The 19,253-nt window shown below is 47.5% G+C and overlaps 2 protein-coding genes and 1 long non-coding RNA gene across 4 annotated transcripts in view; 2 read left to right on the forward strand and 1 right to left on the reverse strand.

Annotated features, from left to right (window-relative positions):
* Positions 1-972, forward strand: part of LOC134737313 (uncharacterized) — a 119,835-nt gene extending 118,863 nt beyond the window's left edge. The window contains exon 3 of the long non-coding RNA XR_010122079.1: positions 894-972. This is a non-coding gene — a long non-coding RNA (uncharacterized lncRNA). The remainder of the gene's footprint in view (positions 1-893) is intronic.
* Positions 1-19,253, reverse strand: part of ESRRB (estrogen related receptor beta) — a 246,139-nt gene that overhangs the window by 16,341 nt on the left and 210,545 nt on the right. For both annotated transcript variants that reach the window (XM_063644256.1, XM_055288690.2), the window contains 2 exons: positions 3,810-3,920; positions 3,178-3,339 (listed from right to left, as the gene is read on the reverse strand). In XM_063644256.1, coding sequence (XP_063500326.1) covers positions 3,178-3,339; positions 3,810-3,920 — 273 coding nt within the window. The remainder of the gene's footprint in view (positions 1-3,177; positions 3,340-3,809; positions 3,921-19,253) is intronic.
* LOC134737304 (uncharacterized) lies at positions 2,094-9,436 on the forward strand. Its single transcript, XM_063644342.1, has 4 exons — positions 2,094-2,210; positions 3,024-3,113; positions 8,386-8,478; positions 9,122-9,436. The coding sequence occupies exons 1-4, from the start codon at positions 2,132-2,134 to the stop codon at positions 9,166-9,168; spliced, it is 309 nt and encodes a 102-aa protein (XP_063500412.1). The 5' UTR covers positions 2,094-2,131; the 3' UTR covers positions 9,169-9,436.

Here is a 19,253-nt window from a genome sequence, read left to right on the forward strand (position 1 = left end):
AAAATTAATTCCTTGTCTCAGCCACAACTCCTATCAGGGGACCTCATGTGTAGTGACTTCTCAATTTGTGCATGCAAAGCTAAGTGTGCAATGCCCTCTCGTGAGATGCGGTACTTTGCGTTTAAGGACAGTGGCCTAAATTCTTCAGAGCTCTACTCCTGAGCAGCCTGGAGTGGCCAGTCCCCCTCTTTCTGTCTGTGCAGGAACTAGATGGACAGGAGCCAACACAGGCCCCAGGGTGGGCTCCAGCTTTTATCCTCCCTACTCAACCAGCTCTCTCTCTCTCTTTCTTTCTCTCTCTCTCTCTCTCTCTCAGGGATAGGGAGCCCGTCTTCAGATGTATTCTCCATCTAATCTGAGATGGGATAAAGTTGATTAGTTGAAAAATATCAGGCACCTGGCATGGTGGCTCATGCCTATAATCCCAGCACTTTGGGAGGCTGAGGCGGGTGGATCCCTTGAGGTCAGGAGTTTGAGACCAGCCTGGCCAACATGGTGAAACCCCATCTCTACTAAAAATAGAAAAAAAAATTAGCCAGGGGTGGTGGCACGTGCCTGTAGTCCCAGCTACTCGGGAGGCTGAGGCAAGAGAATCACTTGAACCTGGGAGGAGATTGCAGTGAGCCGAGATCGCACCACTGCACTCCAGCCTAGGCGAGAGAGTGGAGACTCCATCTCAAAAAAAAAAAAACAAAAAAAAACAGGCACTTGATTATGTCATTGCCCTTAGTATGAGGTTTACATGCAGTGGCAGGAGACTCCACTAATTAATTTTACCTTAAACACTGGAGGGTCAGGAGGCAAAGAATTCAGCATGCAGATTTATGCAAAATAGGCAAATTAGCATTTAAGACGGACAACTGAGCCCCTGTTTTTATTTTATTTTTTACCAGAAAGAATTCGGCTTTGGACAAGGATAAATGAAGCCATGAAAGGAGGCTTTTATTACTATTAGCAACTACAACAGCCCTGGTAAGCGTCTCTGCCATTCACCCAGTGTACACACTAAGCGTGCTACATCCTCATGGCAATCCCATGAAGGGGCTCTATCGTGATTCCCATTTCACAGACAAGGACACTGAAGCTCCGAAAAAATTCAGTATCTTGCACAAGGCCAGTAAGGACACAGCTGAGATGAAAGCCCAGGCTGCCTGATTCCAAAGTCTATGCCTTTAGCACTCACTCTGCTCTAGCCCTGCCCTCTTGGTTGGGCACAGATGGGAGATGGAGCTGGGAGGTGGACAGGCACAGAGAAAAATGAGTGCAGGGGAGACAGGGTCTCCTGGTCTTATCTACTTCCTCCGTGGTGTTGCAGGGGTGGGGTTGTGGAAGAAGGAAGCATTGACCCAGGGGACCGCCAGGCGCCACTCGTGAGCCATTGCTAGGAGGCAGGATCTGTTCAACCTGGAACAGGAGTGTGGGGCGGGGGCAGGGGTACTTGTACCCAATTTGGCCCTGGGTTAGTGGAGCAATCCAGGCTGAAGTGTCTTAAGCAGTGGCCTGACCCCACATCTGTGCTGAACCAGCACTGGGCAGATTCAAAAACTACTGAGTGTGTAATCCCTGAGAGGTTGAGCTCCTTAGTAAGGGCGTACCAGCCCAGATCCCTGGTCAGAATGCCCAGGGGCCACCAGGCAGTCCCTGCCAGCAGAGCCTCTGGGCCATCTGATATCTCTGTGAGTCCCTGTCCACAGGAAGGCTCCTTCCTGCAACTTGGGCATGTAAGGTCTCACGTGGAAGAACATTTTTTATTCCCTCAATCAACTGTGGGCCTTGGGCCAGGCATGGTGGCTCTTGCCTATAATCCCAGCACTTTGGGAGGCCAAGGTGGGCAGATCACTTGAGGTCAGGAGTTCGAGACCAGCTTGGCCAACATGACAAAATGCCATCTCTACTAAAAATACAAAAAAATTAGCTGGGTGTGGTGGCGGGCACCTGTAATCCCAGCTACTCAGGAGGCTGAGGCCCAAGAATCACTTGAACCTGGGAGGCGAAGGTTGCAGTGAGCCGAGATCGTGCCATTGCACTCCAGCCTGGGTAACAGAGCAAGACTCTGTCTCAAAAAACAAACAAACAAACAACTGTAGGTCTTGGTATCTAAAGTCTAGGTCACCTTTGCTGTCTCGTCTGCATGCTGTATTCACCTTTCAGAGCCACGACAAACCAAAAACGGATCTACACACAGGAAGCTGAATTGTCCCATGTTCATGGTGAGTCATTACCAGAAGGATAAAAGGATGTTTCTACCACACTCTGAGTCAACTTATTAGAGTCTTAAAGGAGTTGAGGAATAAATTGCACAGAGAAAGGCCCCCTATGTATGTAATGTAGAATACTACATGGGTGTTGGTGTCTACAAAAATAAAAAAGCTCCCGCCATCTGCCCAGACCTAGACAGGCTGAAAGCAGGGTTTGGGTCCACACACAGCGAAGATAAGTCCACACAGCCTGAAACATGTAACACACACTTTCCGCACCAGAAAGACCCTTAAAATCTCAGAAGCCAATCCAGAGACAGGCCTCCCTTAGAGATCAGGCGAATGGCAACAGTGGGCATGCAACTGATGCCAGCACATGCCAGACACTGTGCTGAACACTTCACACACAGGATCTCATTTCATGGTCACATCAAAGCTCACAAAGTGGGGGACTGTTGTGTTCCCATTTGACAGAGAGGTCAGGTGGCCTACCTAGGGTTACTCAGCTAGTAAGCTGCAGACCCAGAATTGGAATCCCGATCTGATTCCCAAGCCCATGCTCTTCACTGCTCCATTCTGCTGCCTCCAATAGGAAGAGAGAGTCAGTCTTTCTTCTGTTGTTTTCTGGCATCATTCCAATAAGATCTACAAGAAAACCCTACTCTTTGCCCTTTAAGGGCTCAAGGAACTTGTTCTTTGAATATTACACTGATTGTAGATCCAAACATGGCCCCACCTCAAATGATAACTAATTCTGAAGAGGCTGCAGCAGTGTAGAAGCCTCACTGGGCCTTCTAACTATCTGTTCCTCTCCAATGCCACAAGGAGAGAAGAGGAGCTCAGGGAAACAGGCCTGCCAGGATTTCACAGGCCTTCTGGGGTCCAGGATCCAGGCATCAGAAGCACAGCCAATGGGTAGGCTGTGGAGATACTGGCTGAGAGTCCCTGGCCACACTCTCCCCTGGTCCCACATGCTCACCTGGGATGTGCTTGGCCCAGCCAATGATGACCACAAGCTCTCGGTCTGCCAGGTCACAGAGAGTGGTCAGGGCCTTGATGTCCCCCTCAGGCATACCGGGGGGAGGCATGGCATAGAGCTTGTCCGGCTCGGCCACCAGTAGGTATGAGACAATCTTGGTCACTGCAACAACCAAAGAGGGAAAGGTAAATGCTGGGAAAAAAGGAAAGGGGCCGGAGTGGAGGCTCAGATGAGTCAGGAAGCAAAGTCGGGTTCCTAAGAGCTCCAGGTAGGTCAAAGCGGCTGTAATGTCCCCTCCTGTTCTGGCTCCATGAAGTTGCTGGCAGTGGTGATCTGGGCTGTTGAGAAATATCCCTCCAAGGGAAGTTGCCTGATGAATTCTCCAGGAAGAACCTGCAGAGCAACTTTGGGTGGGGGCAAGGGGGAGCATGTTCTGGACATTGGGGCCTGTGGCTCGTCAGGACCATGCTTCATTTGGAGCCACATTCTAAATACGCCAGGCACTGATGTCACCTCCCAAGATCCGCATTGTCTCATGACCCAGTGGTGGGAAGATGACGTTTCCCTAAGGGATGCCTGATGTTCCAGGTACAGATGCTGGCAAGAGGGGCAGGGACTGCCCTGACACTCACATGGCTTTTTAGCAGGTGGAGAAATTTGTAAGCTCAGGTATGGGCTGCTCTCTGAGTCCAGCCGTCGCTTGTATTTCTGACGGCCTCCACGCACTCGATCAAGGCGCACACCTATTGGGGAGGAAAGGGAAAAGATCTCAGGAGTTGTTCAACATCACCACTGACTTTGGAATTTCAGCACTGGCTGGGTCCTTCAGGGCCTTGCTCGGATGACCTTTGACAACTGCCCCACAGCCAGCCTCAGGCCAGGTGGCTGGACAATCCTAAAATAATTGTCTAACAGTAATGGCGCATCCCAGTTGCCCCAGGCCTGGATCTGTCTCTCTGGATTCAGCATCCTTCTGAAATCCATCCCAAGCAACCCTCAGCCCTTGGTTCTCCTTAAGTCAACAAAGGCACTCTACCAAGTGTTGGCGGAAGAAGTCATATTATGTTAGATCTGCTTTGAATCCAGGGAGGGTTAAGTTAACTTGCCAACAAAAGAAAGGAATCCCGGTCATTCACAGGCACTTCAAGGGTTTTCAAACTTTTCACACAAGAAGCATCTGAGGAGGCGCTAATTACAAATGTCAATTTCTAGACGCCACTCTCTGAGGTTCTAGCATAAAGCTCTAGAGTCTATCTTTACACAAGTCACCAGGGGATGGGAATGCAACAGTTGGACTGGCCACCTCTGGACTGGAAAATCAGTGCCTGGAAATATCTTGAAAGTAGGTTCAAAAGCAGCTGTGGCTACTCCACGTCGACACCCACTTCCAGGAGTGAGAGTTTACCCTGGAGAGATCTGTCATTGTCACTGAATCCAACTTGCCTTCCAGAAGCCTGCCTCACCCACAGCTCCTGCTGCCTGGACAGACACATTGGTACCATTTCATGCCCCCCACCAGCAGATCGAAGGCACAGAGCCTCAGGTGGGCACACAGCTCAGACTGGCTACCCACTGATGTGGCCTGGCCTGCAAGGATGAATCCCAACAAATTGGTTACAAAGCATGAACCAACACAAAAAGCACCATACAGCAGGTGCCCCAAGCATGGTGCTGGGGCCCTGTGGGGCCTAGAAGCCACTTCTGCCTTCGTGCTGTGGCTCTTCCAGGCCAGCCTCAGACAACGTCCCTTCTTGGAGTCCTTACCTTGAGCTCACTGAACAGCTCCCTTTTCCTGATCATGAAATGGGCCTTGACTGAAACACACAAGAAGTCAGACACGGAGACCAGAGTCCTCAGAGAAGAAAGCTGGGTTGCCACCTCAGCCTCTGCTGCGACAGGCCAGGTTCAACTTCTGTTCTTTTCCCCAAAGGCAGTGAGTATCACCCTCGCAGAGCCCCAGTCAGTTGACCTTCAGGGCCCTGTCTTTCCCTTTTCTAATAAACTCTGGTGCTTCCTAGATGGGGAGCAGAAGAAACAGAATCTTCCTCCCTGTCCCAGCCTTGTCCATCCTTCAGCCCCAGAATGTTGGCTGCCAGTCCCCCGGATTCAGGCCTTTCTCCAGAACAGGCAAGGGAAAGTCAGAACAATGGTTACTTAATGGAATAATGATTTAGAGCCCATTCATGCCTGGGGCTATTTTCTGGCTATTTCTTTGTTAGGATGTTCAGCTACTAAATTTAAGTCCCTGGGAAGGAGGAAGTTTCCTAGAGCAACTGAAAGCAAAATTACTTTGTTTACTGAATGAGTGGAGAAAATTCCTTTAAGTGTGCATTGCCCTAAAGGAACTTTGGGATGCTGAGGACACTACCCCCACCCCTCTGCTGCCCCAGGTGTTTTCAGTTCAGGACTCTAGCCCCGGAGGACAAGGATGCTGTGAGTTCACTGAGTGAGCCCACAACTCCGCATTTTTGTCAGCAATGTCTTTTTCAACCCCACAACCTGGTGTATTTGTACCTGGTGCTAAACTTTTTTTAGTCGGGGAGAGGGGGAGTCTACTCAGCAGCCCACCCAGGCTTCCTGTTTAAAGGTAATTCCCCTGGTCAGGCGCGGTGGCTCACCCCTGTAATCCCAGCACTTTGGGAGGCCATGGCGGATGGATCCCTTGAGGTCAGGAGTTCAAGATCAGCCTAGCCACCATGGCGAAACCCCATCTCTACCAAAAATACAAAAATTAGCCAGGTGTGGTGGCACATGCCTGTAATTCCAGCTACTCGGGCGGCTGAGGCACAAGAATCGCTTGAACCCAGGAGGTGGATGTTGCAGTGAGCCGAGATCGCACCACTGCACTCCAGCCTGAGTAACAGAGTGAGACTCCATCTCAAAAGAAAATTAAAAAAAAATTTTAAAAAAGGTAATTCCCCTGTTGGGAATAGGGGAATTGTTGGAAGCCTGTGCCCCACCCCTCAATGGATATCTGAGAAGTACGCGTTCTCCTTCTCTCTGCCCTCTGGGGGTCAAGGCATGGACCCGTGACATAGGCTCAGCCAAGTGCAGCATCAGATGGAGGCACAAGGACAGAGCGAAGGTGAGGACTGATCGGACCAGCAGCGCCTCCACAGCAGAGTGTAGGCAGCCCTTGGCCAGTGTGTCCTGGCTACCGGGTTTCCTGCTCCTGGGCTCTCCAGGGATTCTCCTGGTTCTTGTCTGGTTTCTAAATGTACTCTTTGAGCCTCCTGATAGGCTTCCAATAAACTCCCCTTCTGCCTAGAAGGTCAGGTTTTGTAACTGACAACATCTGTTGTGGACTTCTCCAGGAGCAGAATCTGAGACAAGGCTTTGCATACGAGCAGTTTCCAAGGAGGGAAGAAAGCCAGTAAGAAATGTGTTCCTGAGGACAGTACTGCTGTGGGCAACTGAGGCTCCCAGCTACAGGCTGCTTTGGCGCTTCTTGCCTGCCTCCCAGGTCCGAGCTGAGCAGACTCTGGTGGCCAAAGAAAGCCCAGGCGTCAGATCAGCACACACACACTCACACACATGCATGCATGCACACATGCACACATACACACACACACACACAGACAGTGCTGAGTAGGTGTGGGCAGGAGCAGTCTCCGCTGTCTTCCTCCTCAAGTGTGGTCTGCAGGCCAGCATCATTACCATCATTTGAGGCTTGTTAGATGCCTCAAAATCTCAGGCCTGGCCACAGAGGAATCAGACAAGGTGATTTGCACAGACAACAGAGTTTGAGGAGCGCTGCACTAAGGCATCCTAGCAAACACAGCTATACTATCAACTTCTACCTGTACCTTGGACCCTAAAGGGACAGCTAGATGCCATCCAGCTCCAGACCTGAACCTATGTGCTGCTAGCACTTTGGCTCACATTTGCCCCCTCACCCCTGCAAGCCCCTTCAGTGAGAGCAGAAGGAGCAGACACAAACACAGGAAGGATGATTCTTCCTGTAAAAGTCTTCTGGGAAAATTCCCTGTCTAGAAAAGCTTTCTGACTCTATCCTGTGACATGTCTACATAGAAGCCTCCTCTGTTCACTATACCCAGGCCAAACCAAACCCTCCACCAAGCTCTGTTTCGCCTTGGAATGGTGACAGGACCGAAAGTGAAAACGGTCCACCTCATCCATGAGAGACAGTAAGGGCCCCCACTTACTGAGCACCTACTGTATGCCAGGATCTTAAACATATATTCTCCTTGAGTCCAGGACAAGCCCCTTCCCCACTTTACTGACCTTCTCTCCTAGATGCCACTGGAATGAACTCTCGCTTCCCATCCAGCCTGCTTCCCAGCAAGCAGCTGTCAATCAGAGTGAGACATGCTCAACACAAAATAAAAAGAGGTGTCTGTCCCTCAGCAAGGCAAGGAGATGGGCAGCCGCCACCTCTGCCGATGTCTCCATCTGGGATGTTCTGCATCCTGATACAGGGCCTGACCTTTCATGGATGTTCAGGAAAGACTTGATGAATGCAGGGGTGGATGTACCTCTTTCCTCCTCATCCCCATGCCGGGCTGGGGGCTTCCTCATGGGCTCCCAGAGCACACTGGGCTTCCCCTACTGACTAGGCACCTGTTAAGGCCAGGGGTGGCTCACAGTCCTGCTCCAAAGTCTGTCATGGTACCCAAGATGCAGCATGTGCTTAGAAAATGGGATGATTATTATTATCATCATCTTTATTATTACTGTTCCCCAGCATTGCACCCAAGTTTTTGGTAAATCACATTAATAATGACAATGATAACAGCATAATTTGTAAAGAACTCTCTGTATTACCCTACTTAACCCACAAAAATATAAAGCAGGTGCTATTATCCTCATTTTACAAATAAGAAAAACTGAGGCTCAGAGAGATTCAGTAATTTGCCCAATAAAAGACCCAAGCTCTTTGCTATTACATAGTATGACCTCCCAGGGCACAGCAAATGTTAAGTTCTCCTCTAAATTTTCTCCTCCTGATGTTTACAGCATAGTGGTCAATGGCTCCAATCAATACGTGTATCAATTATCAGGTTATGCTGTTAAAAAAAAAAGTAGCCTGTTGGGTTTAATTATGCACAAACTGATACCTGATGTGAAATGTGCTTGTTCCCCTTGCTTCCTTTCTGCTTTTCTGAGCCTGCCCTAAGCACAGCCCATAATCACTGCAGCCTATGGGCTCGATAATGAAGGTCCCACACCCATCTCTGTCCCTTACAGGTTATTTCAGGTTATTTGGCCTTGGACAAGTGGGCTTCAGCTGCATCATCAGGTCTAGGGAAGGAGGCAATGGTAAAACCAACTCTGCTCAAGGTGGGTGGCTTTTGTGACAATTGTATGACTTAATGATGAGAAAATGCTTGGTAAGCTGGAAAGCAGTTCCAGTAGGCTGGGTGAGGCCATCTCTTCTGCCACCCTCCTGCCAACCCATAGCACTTCCACATTCATCTGATACCTCACAGGCCACCTCATGCTGGTTTCCCTTTATACCCATCATCTCTTCGATTTAATGGGTTCTTAGAGGACAGGACCCAGGCTTGCTCTATTTCTCCCCTGCCCTGGCACTGCCTCACACTCAGGGCTTGCTAAAGGCCGTTTAGAGTGGGAGGGTCCTGTGACACAGATCTGTGCACCCCTAGCCTGGGGTTGGGGAAGATGGACCCCCACCTAAGTGAAGTGGCCTTCTCCTTTTTTTATTGTTTTTGAGACAGACTCTCACTCTGTGGCCCAGGCTGGAATTCAGTGGTGCGATCTTGGCTCACTGCAACTTCCGCCTCCCAGGTTCAAGCCATTTTCATGCCTCAGCCTCTCGAGTAGCTGGGACCACAGGTGCGTGCCACCACGGCAATGGGATGTCAGGTTAAGTCCATGGTGGGACTTCTGGAATGGTTTTGCTTTTCTGAGAAAAGGGGCAGACATGTTCAGTGCAGCTCTTTTTGCCTTTCTCTTGCCCCAGCCTGGAAGGTGAAGCCTACAGGTGTGGCAACCACCTTGCAGCCATGACATGGCTGTCTGAGGACACCAAAGAACACCAGAGACAAAAGAAAGAGCTGGAGCCCCTGCCGCCATGGCTGAGAACTTTGTGCAATACAGCAGCTGCCCATCTCCAGGCTTCTTGTAAGGTGGGAAAACCAACTTCATTCATCCATGCTTATGCTGCTAGTTACCAGGTTCTCTGTAACTTGCGGCAGAAAGCAATTTTCACTGACTGATACAATGAGCAATTACTTTTAAAATTAGGATGCTTAAAACTTACAAACACTAACTGGAAATAAACAAGAAGACTTGAACTTGAAATGAGAGTTGCCTTATTGTTTATGTCCTTATATTAGTAAAATATCTAAAAGTAGACTCAGGAAACACATTAAAATACTAATTAACTTACAATTACTGTCTAGGATTATTAGATTTTATCATCTTATTGATAGTTTTCTGAATGTGAAAAAGCATTAATAATGCTCAAATGTAAAGTGTCACATATTTCCAAATACTGCTATAAATACAGATCCTTTGTTTTAACCACCATTAACACCGTTTAATCCCTTAATGTGTACAGGTCAAAATTTTAATATTTCTGAGTGCTCCATGAATAGAAAAAAATTGATAATCCCTGGAATACATGACCCTGTGCAGATGGAGATCTTGAGTTGAGATCACGCCATTGCACTCCAGCCTGGGCAACAGAGTGAGACTCCATCTAAAAAAAAAAAAAATTAATAATAAAAAAAAAACACTTCACTCTTAAAGATTTTCTGCATCTTGACCATATCAATGTCAATTGACTGTATCAATGTCAATATCCTGGTTGTGATATTGTACTATAGTTTTTTAAGATGTTACCATTGGGAAAACTGGGTAAGCGATGCATGGCATCTCTCTGTATTATTTCTTACAACTGCGTGTGAATCTGCAATTACCTCCAAATAAGAAGTTTAATTAAAAACTTAAAAAACAATGCTGCTGGAAAAGTAAAATGGTGTAACCATGTGGAACATAGTTTGATGATTCCTCAAAAAGCTAAACAGAATTACCATATGATTCAGCAATCTCACTCTTAGGTATACGGCCCCAAAAAACTGAAAAGAGGAATCTGAACATATATCTGTGTAGTGTGGGGAAAAGAAGCAAATTTTTTAAAAATAGAAGGAATTTGAACAGATGCCTGTAGGACAATGTTCACCACAGCATAACCACAATAGCCAAAAGGTGGAAACAACCCAAGTGTCCGTGGATAGACGAGTGGAGAAGCAAACGTGGTATATACGTGAAATGTTACTTAGTCATAGAAAGGAATAAAGTTCTGATATATGCTATAACATGAATGCACTTTAAAAACACTACACTAAGGAAAATAAACCAGACACCAAAGGACAGATATTATGTGATTCCACTTTTTCTCTTTCTTCTTTCTTTCTTTCTTCTTTCTTTCTTTCTTTCTTTCTTTCTTTCTTTCTTTCTTTCTTTCTTTCTTCCTTTCTTTCTTTCTCTTTCTTCTTTCTTTCTTTCTTTCTTTCTTTCTTTCTTTCTTTCTTTCTTTCTTTCTTTTTTTAGGCAAGGTCTTGCTCTGTTGCCCAGGCTGCAGTGCAGTGAGTCCATCATAGCTCACTGCAACCTCAAATTACTGGGCTCAAGTGATCCTCCTGCCTCAGCCTCCCCAGGAGCTGGGACTACAAGTGTACACCACCACACCCTGTTTTTTTTTAAGAGACAGGGTCTCACTCTATAGGCCAGGCTGGCTCTCTGCATCCTTGACCTCCCAGCCTCAAGAGATCTTCCCACCTCTCCATCCTGGCTAATATGGTGAAACCCTGTCTCTAATAAAAATACAAAAAAATTAGCCGGGCATGGTGGCGGGTGCCTGTAGTCCCAGCTACTTGGGAGGCTGAGGCAGGAGAATGGCATGAATCTAGGAGGCAGAGGTTGCAGTGAGCCGTGATAGCGCCACTGCACTCCAGCCCAGATGACAGAGTGAGACTCTGTCTCAAAAAAAAAAAAAAAGAGATCTTTCCACCTCAGCCTCCCACGTAGCTGGGACCATAGGCACATGCCACCATACCCAGATAATTTTTTTAAAAAAATTTTTGTAGAGATGGGGGTCTCACTATGTTGCCCAGGCTGGTCTCGAACTCCTGACCTCAAGCGATCCTTCTGCCTCAGCCTCCCAAAGTGCTGGGATTACAGGTATGAACCACTGTGCCTGGTCCCCTCCTTTTTTTGTTGTTTTTTGGTAGATGGGGGATCTCACTATGTTGCCCAGGCTGGACTTGAACTCCTGGTCTGATGGTGATTACATAATGGTTTGTTTTGTTTTGTTTGAGACAGGGTCCCAATTTGTCACCCAGGCTGGAGTGCAGTGGCGCGATCCTGGACTCAAGTGATCCTCCTGCCTCAGCCTCCTGAATAGCTGGGATTACAGGTATGTGCCACCACACCTGGCTAATTTTTGTGTATTTTGTAGAGATAGGGTTTCACCATGTTGGCCAGGCTAGCCTCAAACTCCTAAGCTTAAGCAATCCACCTTCCTCAGACTCCCGAAGTACTGGGATTACAGGCATGAGCCACAGTACCTGGCTGGTGATCGCATAATATTGTGGATGTGTTTGATGTCACTGAATTGTACACTTAATTTCTAAAATGCCAACTTGTACGTGAAATATATTTTGCCACAATTTACAAATATAGGAATACAAAACGCTATCAAACTGTATACTTTAAATGGGTGAACTATATTTCAATAAAGCTGTTAAAATTTTTTAAAAATATGTATCCTTTCTCAGGTTAGTGGAATTAAACGACATAAAATATTGAAACACGTAACAGTATGCTTGGTACACAGTAGGCACTCAGTAGTCACTTCTTGCCTTTCATCTGCCTGTTGAAGGTCATAGAGTCTGGCTTGAGCTGCCTTCCTCATGGAAGAGAGAAACACATCCCCACAGTTGTAACTACTGTGAGTCAGATGTATTAAACAAAATCCCTGAAGAAATTAAGGTTGAGAGAGGTTAAATATTGTGCCCAGGGCACACAGCCCCAACACTGGGACTCTCTGGAATATGCCAGTGGGTCTGATGGCTGCCTTTGTCCAACCTGAGAACAGAGGTTCTGCCCTTGGCTCTGCCCTTGGCTGCAGTCATAACTGCTCCCACCTCCACCGGCCTCTTCACCAGGTTGGTGCCCCTCGTGCCTGTGGTGGCCAAGCCCACTTCCCAGCTCAGGGCACAAAAAATAGCAAAGAAGCTTCGGGGCCACTCTGGGACAGAAACTCCTTGAGAGGAGGGGAGTGGGGCTCCCCGTCTGCTGGCCTCTCCAATCCACTGCAGGCACGTCACAGCATCCACAGCCGGCAGCTTACACATCCGGGATTGGATACCCACTTGCTGACTTGATAAGATCAGGCTTCTGACATTTTTCTTAATGGAAGTAAAATAATTCCTTCTTCCCTCCACCTCCCTCCTTTCTTCTCATCTTCCCTCCCTAAGCTGGACAAGGTCCCAGTCTTTTGGAAGTAAAAATAGCCGAGTGTGCAGGGTCAGCCGCAGCGGGGCCACGTTAAGCTTCTTTCTTTTATACCCAGACACTAAAAATAACCGGCTAAAGCTCTGCAAAGCGTGGTCCTGCACCTGGCCCTAAGCCTGTCCCAGGCGCTTCCCACATCATATTTCTCTTCCAACAGGAAAGGTTCAGACAAGGCAGGCAGGGGAAAGGCCTCTGAGCCAGTGTCCTCCCAAGAGCTACTGTCGAGGTCTGAGGTCAAGATCCCCGCTGGCATTGCAAGGTTTTCATGACCAACACCCTTCTCTTCCCCTTATCCAGAACTTTCCCCCATCACCATCACCAAATTCAACATCCCTGGTTTATTAACGAAATAAGCAGCTTCACGGTTTACAAATCTATTTCATACCCGTATCTCATTTGAGCTGCCCAACAATGTTGAGGAGGAAGAATATACAAGATTATGATCAGTCCCATGTGATATCTGAGGCTCAGAAAGGTCAGGCGACTCGCTCAGGATCACACAGCCAAGAAACGTCACGGGGAAGTTTTGAACCTTGATTTTCAGATCTCCAAGAACTATCTTCTTTGCCCTAATCTTGTGAAGCCAGTCCCATATAATCTCAGAACGCCCTAGGAAGCCTTTGAACAGCACAGACTTTGAGGACTTACTCATTTAGAGGCTCCGGGTCAGTAGGTCTAGGGAGATGTCGAGGAATGAGTATTTTCCAAAGCTCCTCTACTAATTCTAATTATGTGCCAGGTCTGGGGAGCACTGTGCTAAACCTGTTTTATTCAACACTTTTATGTGGCCAGTGTTCTTCCCAGGAAACTTGGGGGTGAACTCCCCGCCTGTAGGTTCTACCAAACTGTAGCTGACCCATCTCCAGGAGGAGGAGAAAACCACCCAGAAGATGATGTGGGTATCATGAGCCCCTGAGGTTCTGGAAGCTGTGTGGGCATGCTGATGGGCACTCCAGCCCAGTGCAATGCCCTGAACTCTCAGCCACAACCCCTGTATACACTGGACTTCCTTCAGCCACCTGTCCTGTGCAGGTTTCTGGGTGACAGGCAAGCTTGCCTTGCTGCCTCAGACACAATGGCTCTTTTGGGCTGCCTCTTACCCCAGTGATACACCATAAAGGCAGAGTGCCTCATGCCTGACTTCCTAAAAGCTAAGAGAGAGAGCCTTGTAGCTAAACAGACATACATGACACCTAATATTCTGGGGCTTTTGCCAGCTGCTCTGTGGGCTCTGGGCACTGCCGTGGATAAGTGGTAGTGAGTGATGAGCTCTCAGAATTCTGCCTATTAAAGGAGTGTCTGCTATCATGCTGGGCTCCTCTAGACACTTCTTACCATGCCGCCACATCCCCAAGGGCGTTTTGACAAAACTGTATTACGCCTGCATTCCCAACTGCCAAGAAGTCTCCAAAACTGTATGCCTGACACAGAGAAGTTATTTCAGCCCAGCTTCCCTTTCCTTTCCCTTCTTCTTTTTTCCACTTTGAGAAAGGGCTACAGGCTTCACTACTGGCCAAGGCATCAACCATGTGGTTGGAATAGGCTTCTTAGAAGGAATTCCACATAGCCAAGGAGACTAGATTCCACCCAGCTCTGTCATTTACTAGCTGTGTGGCCTTGGTCAAATCGCTGAAACTCAGTTGACCAGATCAGGCATGGCAAAGACTTATCACCTGTGCCCCTGCCTTCCATTTCTTAGTCTGTGGCAGACATTGCTAATCAATCATGGCGCTCTTTCCTGCTGATCCCAGACACTGCCTAAGAAGCCTTTCCATCATGCACTCCAGCTGAGTGCAACTAAAGGCAATTTGCCATCCTGGAGCCTGAATTAAGAACAACTGTGTTAGAGGCAGCCGGTGCAAACAAGTCTGCAAATAAACAAATAAATAAATAAGATTATGTCAGACTGAAAGAAGTTTAATGAAGAAGCATACATGGGGATATGATAGCAAGTAATAGAGTGGATAGGGAGGCCTTTCTGAGAAGATAACATTTAACTTGAGGTCGGAAGGATAAGAAGGAGCCAGCTTTGGGGAGAGCATTCCAGGCAGAGGGAAGGCTCTGAAAGTCCTAAGATGGGAAACAGTTTGTCATGCTTGAGGGTCAAAAATAAGCCAGGGAAGCTGGAGCAGAGTGGGTAGGAGTGAACAGACAGGAAAGGAATGGTATGAGATGATACTGAAGAGGCAGGGAGTGGGTAGACCATGCAAGGTCTTGAAGACCAAAGCAAAGTGTTTGGATTGTATTTTAAGTGCTATGGAGAGCCACTGAGCGACGTAAAGCAAAATGACAGAATCTTACCAGTGCTTTAACAAGATCACTGCTAGGGGGATTAAACAGGACTAAGAGTGGAATCAGAAGTCCAGTTAGGAAACTCTTGCAGTGGTCCAGGAAAAAACAATGCTTCCTTGGATCAGGGTCATGACCATGGAGATGAAGAAAAGTAGGAGAATCTGAAATACATTTTGGACATTGACCTGGGAGGAGTCAAGGATGACCTCCAGGTTTCTTTTGAGCAATAGGTGACTAGCATCACCATTCCTGAGATGGGAAAGACTGGAAGCAATAGAAGGAGGAATGGTTCAAACCTAGAGTTCCTCTCTAGACATGTTTAATCTGTGGTATCTCATAAAGGACCCAAGTGGCAATGCCAATACAGTGGTTAGATATTGAGGTCTAAAATATCTAGGGAAGACTTTGGGAGGCTGAAGCAGGAAGGTTGCTTTATGCCAGGGGTTGGAGACCGCCCTGGGCAATATAAGCAAGACCTTGTCTCTACAAAAAAAAATTTAAAAATTAGCCCCACATGGTGGCACATGCCTGTAGACCAGCTACTTAGGAGGCTGAGATGGGAGGATCTCTTGAGCCCAGTAGTTTGAGGTTACAGTGAGCTATGATCATGTCACTGCACTCCAGCCTGGGCCACAGAGCAATACCTTGTCTCTTTAAAAACAGAAACAATAACAAAATCCCCACAAAAAAACAATACTTATTTTTGAAAATATGTCATTCCCTTTTTCCGTACCAACAACGTTTTAGCTGGGTACATGGCGTCCCAGATAATGGCTACAATTCCAAGACTCCCTGGCAGAAAAGTGTGGCCCTGGGCTGTGAGTGGGAAGAACAGATGTGTGCTACTTAGGGTCCAGCCCTTCACATGGAGCTTTTCCTCCTTCTAGATGTCTGTGAGATGGGAAGAACTGGGGTCCGCAAGAACAAGCCACATGCTAAGCTTGGCAGAGCTGCCAGCCAGTCCGGGACTGCCTGTGACCTTCAGACTGTTATGTGAGAAATGAGTGGGAATGAAACTACTATCCTGCTTAGGTTTCTGGGTGGTTTTGGGGTTTGGTTTGGTTTGTGGAGGGGAAAAGGGAGTCTCTTTCTTTTAGAAGCCTAGCCTGGCCTGGAGCGGTGGCTCATGCCTGTAATCCCAACACTTTGGGAGGCCAAGGCAGGTGGATCACCTGAGGTCAGGAGTTCAAGACTAGCCTGGGCCAACATGGTGAAACCCCATCTCTACTAAAATTACAAAAAATTAACCAGGTGTGGTGATGCATGCCTGTAATAGCAGCTACTCGGGAGGCTGAGGCAGGAGAATCACTGGAACCCGGGAGGCAGAGGTTGCAGTTAGCCAAGATTGTGCCATTGCACTCCAGCCTGGGTGACAGAGCAAGACTCTGTCTCAAAAAAACCCCAAAAAAACAAAAACAAAAACACAGCCTAGTCTTACACTACCTAATGTAATATATTATAAGTGTATTTCTGGATCTATTCAATGTTTACTTTTTAAAGAAGTTTTTTTAAAGAAAGGAGTGAATGGGATAAGAAAATGAATATAGCAAGTGCTGTCAATTCCTCTTGGAGGTTTTGTTGAGAAAGAGAGTGGGATCAGGTGGCAATATCTAGATGGAGATGAAGGGACAAAATATAGTTGTGGATTTTTTAAATTTAATTTTGTTTTTGGCTGGGCGTGGTGACCCACCCCTGTAATCCCAGCATTTTGAGGGGCTAAGGTGGGTGGATTGCTTGAGCCCAGGAGTTTGAGACCAGCCTGTCTCTTTTTTTTTTTTAATGTGAAAAATTTTTTAACATTTTTTAAAAGTTAAAAAATAAATTTAATTTTGTCTTCATAATGGGAGAACAGAAGTATGCTTGTGTGCTAATGAAATGATCCAGTAGTGAGAGAGAATTCGATGATGCTGAAAGCAGAGAAGATACTATAGGAATGAAATCCTTGGTAAGGGGCTGGGCATGGTAGCTCACTCCTGCAATCCCAGCACTTGGGGAGGCTGAGGCGGGCAGATCACTTGAGGTCAGGAGTTCGCGGACAGCCTGACCAACATGGTGAAACCCTGTCTCTACTAAAAATACAAAAACTTAGCTGGACGTGGTGGTGCATGCCTGTAATCTCAGCTACTCGGGAAGTTGAGGCAGGAGAATCGCTTGAACCCGGGAGGCAGAGGTTGCAGTGAGCCAAGATCCCACCACTGCAATCCAGCCTGGGCAACAGAGTGAGACTCCATCTCAGAAAATAAATAAATAAATAAATAAAGGAATGAAGTCCTTGGTAAAGAAGAGAGCGATTCAGAGCATAGGAGGGCAGGAGGGGGACCAGCGTCTGTCAGGATTGGAAATACCTCTAGTCTACCAAGAAGAAGGCAGAAAACAGGTGCACAAACTGGTAGGTTTGTGGATTCAATGGTAGGAGGGTAAGAAATTTCCCATTTGACATTCTATTTTTTCATGAAAATGTGAAGCAAGATTACAAGAGTAGGGAGTGAGGCTACAGGAGATTCAAAATTGCCTCTGGATCACAGAAGAAAACCCATTTTGTAACATGAAGAATATCTATCTCCAATCAACAATCAGACTTCACAGTATAACTCTAGGAGCTTTCCCTGACGATTGGGAGCAAGATGAAGATAGGCACTATTATGATTCCCATTTTATGGAGGAGGAAAGGGAGGCTTACAGGGGCTTAAGTAACTGGCCCAAGGAGTCGATAAGTGGTGAAGATGAGGTTTAACCAGGCCTACGTGACCACCAGACCCGTTATCCAAAAGCCTGCAGGGAACAGTAAGAATGATTTAGCACAGACAAGATCATCTCCTGCGTCTTCATTCAATCAACACTTCTCCAACCAGAGGTCATTGTGGCCGAGTGGCCCAAAGGCTTCAGGATGCCCGGGAAGATCCTGTGAGCTGTCAGGTACGTGTGTGTGTGTGTGTGTGTGTGTGCGTGTGTCTGTGTGTGGGGGGGTTTTGAGGGGGGACAGTGTGTGTAGAATGTAAAGTGGCTCGAAAGGGATGCAAACACACATTGGCATTCTCAGGCTTATAGCTCAATACCATTCTCTAAAGTGGTAAAGAGTTGGTTTGTTTCAAAACACTAATATATTTTGAAAAAGAAAAAGAATTTTTAAAGGCAAGTCATCTCTCATGCTCTTTCTTCATTCACAGGGCCAGAAAAAAAGTGATATTTCTGGCATGGGCTAGAGGCAGAATACTCTATAAATACAAGGCCATTAAATCCCATGCAGTGGGAACCTGATCAGGGCCTCCTTTTAATTTCCTGACATGAGCTGGCCACTAACGCAATTACCCAGAATCCCCGGAGGAGCCCTCCACCTTCCCAACAAGCACAAAGCGAGTGAGAGCATATTGCATGGATGTCGGCCCAGCTTTCACTGAAATCAAATATCTTTTAGAAAACACTTGGGGAAAGGCAGGCAGGGGCTGAGCGGGGGAGAAATGGAGCGGGCTTGGGAGGCTGGTCACATGAGGGAGGTGAGGTGAGGAGGAGGTGAAGTTGGTGGGGACAGGCTGTCTAGAGAGAATTGCTAAAATCCCAGAGCTGTACTGAGGCCTCAGGGAGCCCCCTAGGAAATGCAGCTAGTGTTTTTCCAGAGTCAGTCCACACCCTAGCCAGGCTGCAAAGGCTGACTACCAGGGGAGCTGCCCATCCTGATTCTAGAACCCACAGTGGGGACCAGCCCAAGACAAGGCTGCCTTTTAAGATTCCCACCAACAAATCCAGGAAGAAAATCAAGGTGGCCAGACACCAGTCTGCCTCCCCAAACACAAGGGGCAGACTGATGAAAAGTTGAGCGTAAACGAGGGTGTCTTTGCATCAAACACCAGAATTTTTTTTTTCTTTGAGACAAAGTCTTGCACTGTCGCCCAGGCTGGAGTGCAGTGACATAATCTCAGCTCACTGCAACCTCTGCCTCCTGGGTTCAAGCAATGCTCCTGCCTCAGTTTCCAGAGTAGCTGGGATTACATGCGTGTGCCACCATGCCCAGCTAATTTTTGTATTTTTAGTAGAGACGGCGTTTCACCATGTTGGCCAGGCTGGTCTCAAACTCCTGACCTCAGGTGATCTGCCCACCTTGGCCTCCCCAAGTGCTGGGATTACAGGCGTGAGCCACCGCACCCAGCCTGAATCCAACACTGGAGTATTTTAACGCATCAAGGGAGCTGACATTGCAAAGCAATCCCACAGTGGATTCTGCCAAGAGGAGCTGTCCCATCTGTCCCAGGTCCCCACTTTGACGTGGTGATGGAAAGCAGGTA

This window comes from Symphalangus syndactylus, chromosome 8 (genome assembly GCF_028878055.3).
Source record: "Symphalangus syndactylus isolate Jambi chromosome 8, NHGRI_mSymSyn1-v2.1_pri, whole genome shotgun sequence".
NCBI classification, from domain to species: Eukaryota; Metazoa; Chordata; class Mammalia; order Primates; family Hylobatidae; genus Symphalangus; species Symphalangus syndactylus.

Bases quoted from the DNA above. Each gene is read 5' to 3' on its own strand.
- LOC134737304 (XM_063644342.1), top strand. From the start codon at position 2,132: ATGCTGTATTCACCTTTCAGAGCCACGACAAACCAAAAACGGATCTAC. The intron at 2,211-3,023 runs GTGAGTCATTAC...CAATGCCACAAG, and splicing joins TGAATTGTCCCATGTTCATG to GAGAGAAGAGGAGCTCAGGG. The intron at 3,114-8,385 runs GTAGGCTGTGGA...TGTCCCTTACAG, and splicing joins ATCAGAAGCACAGCCAATGG to GTTATTTCAGGTTATTTGGC.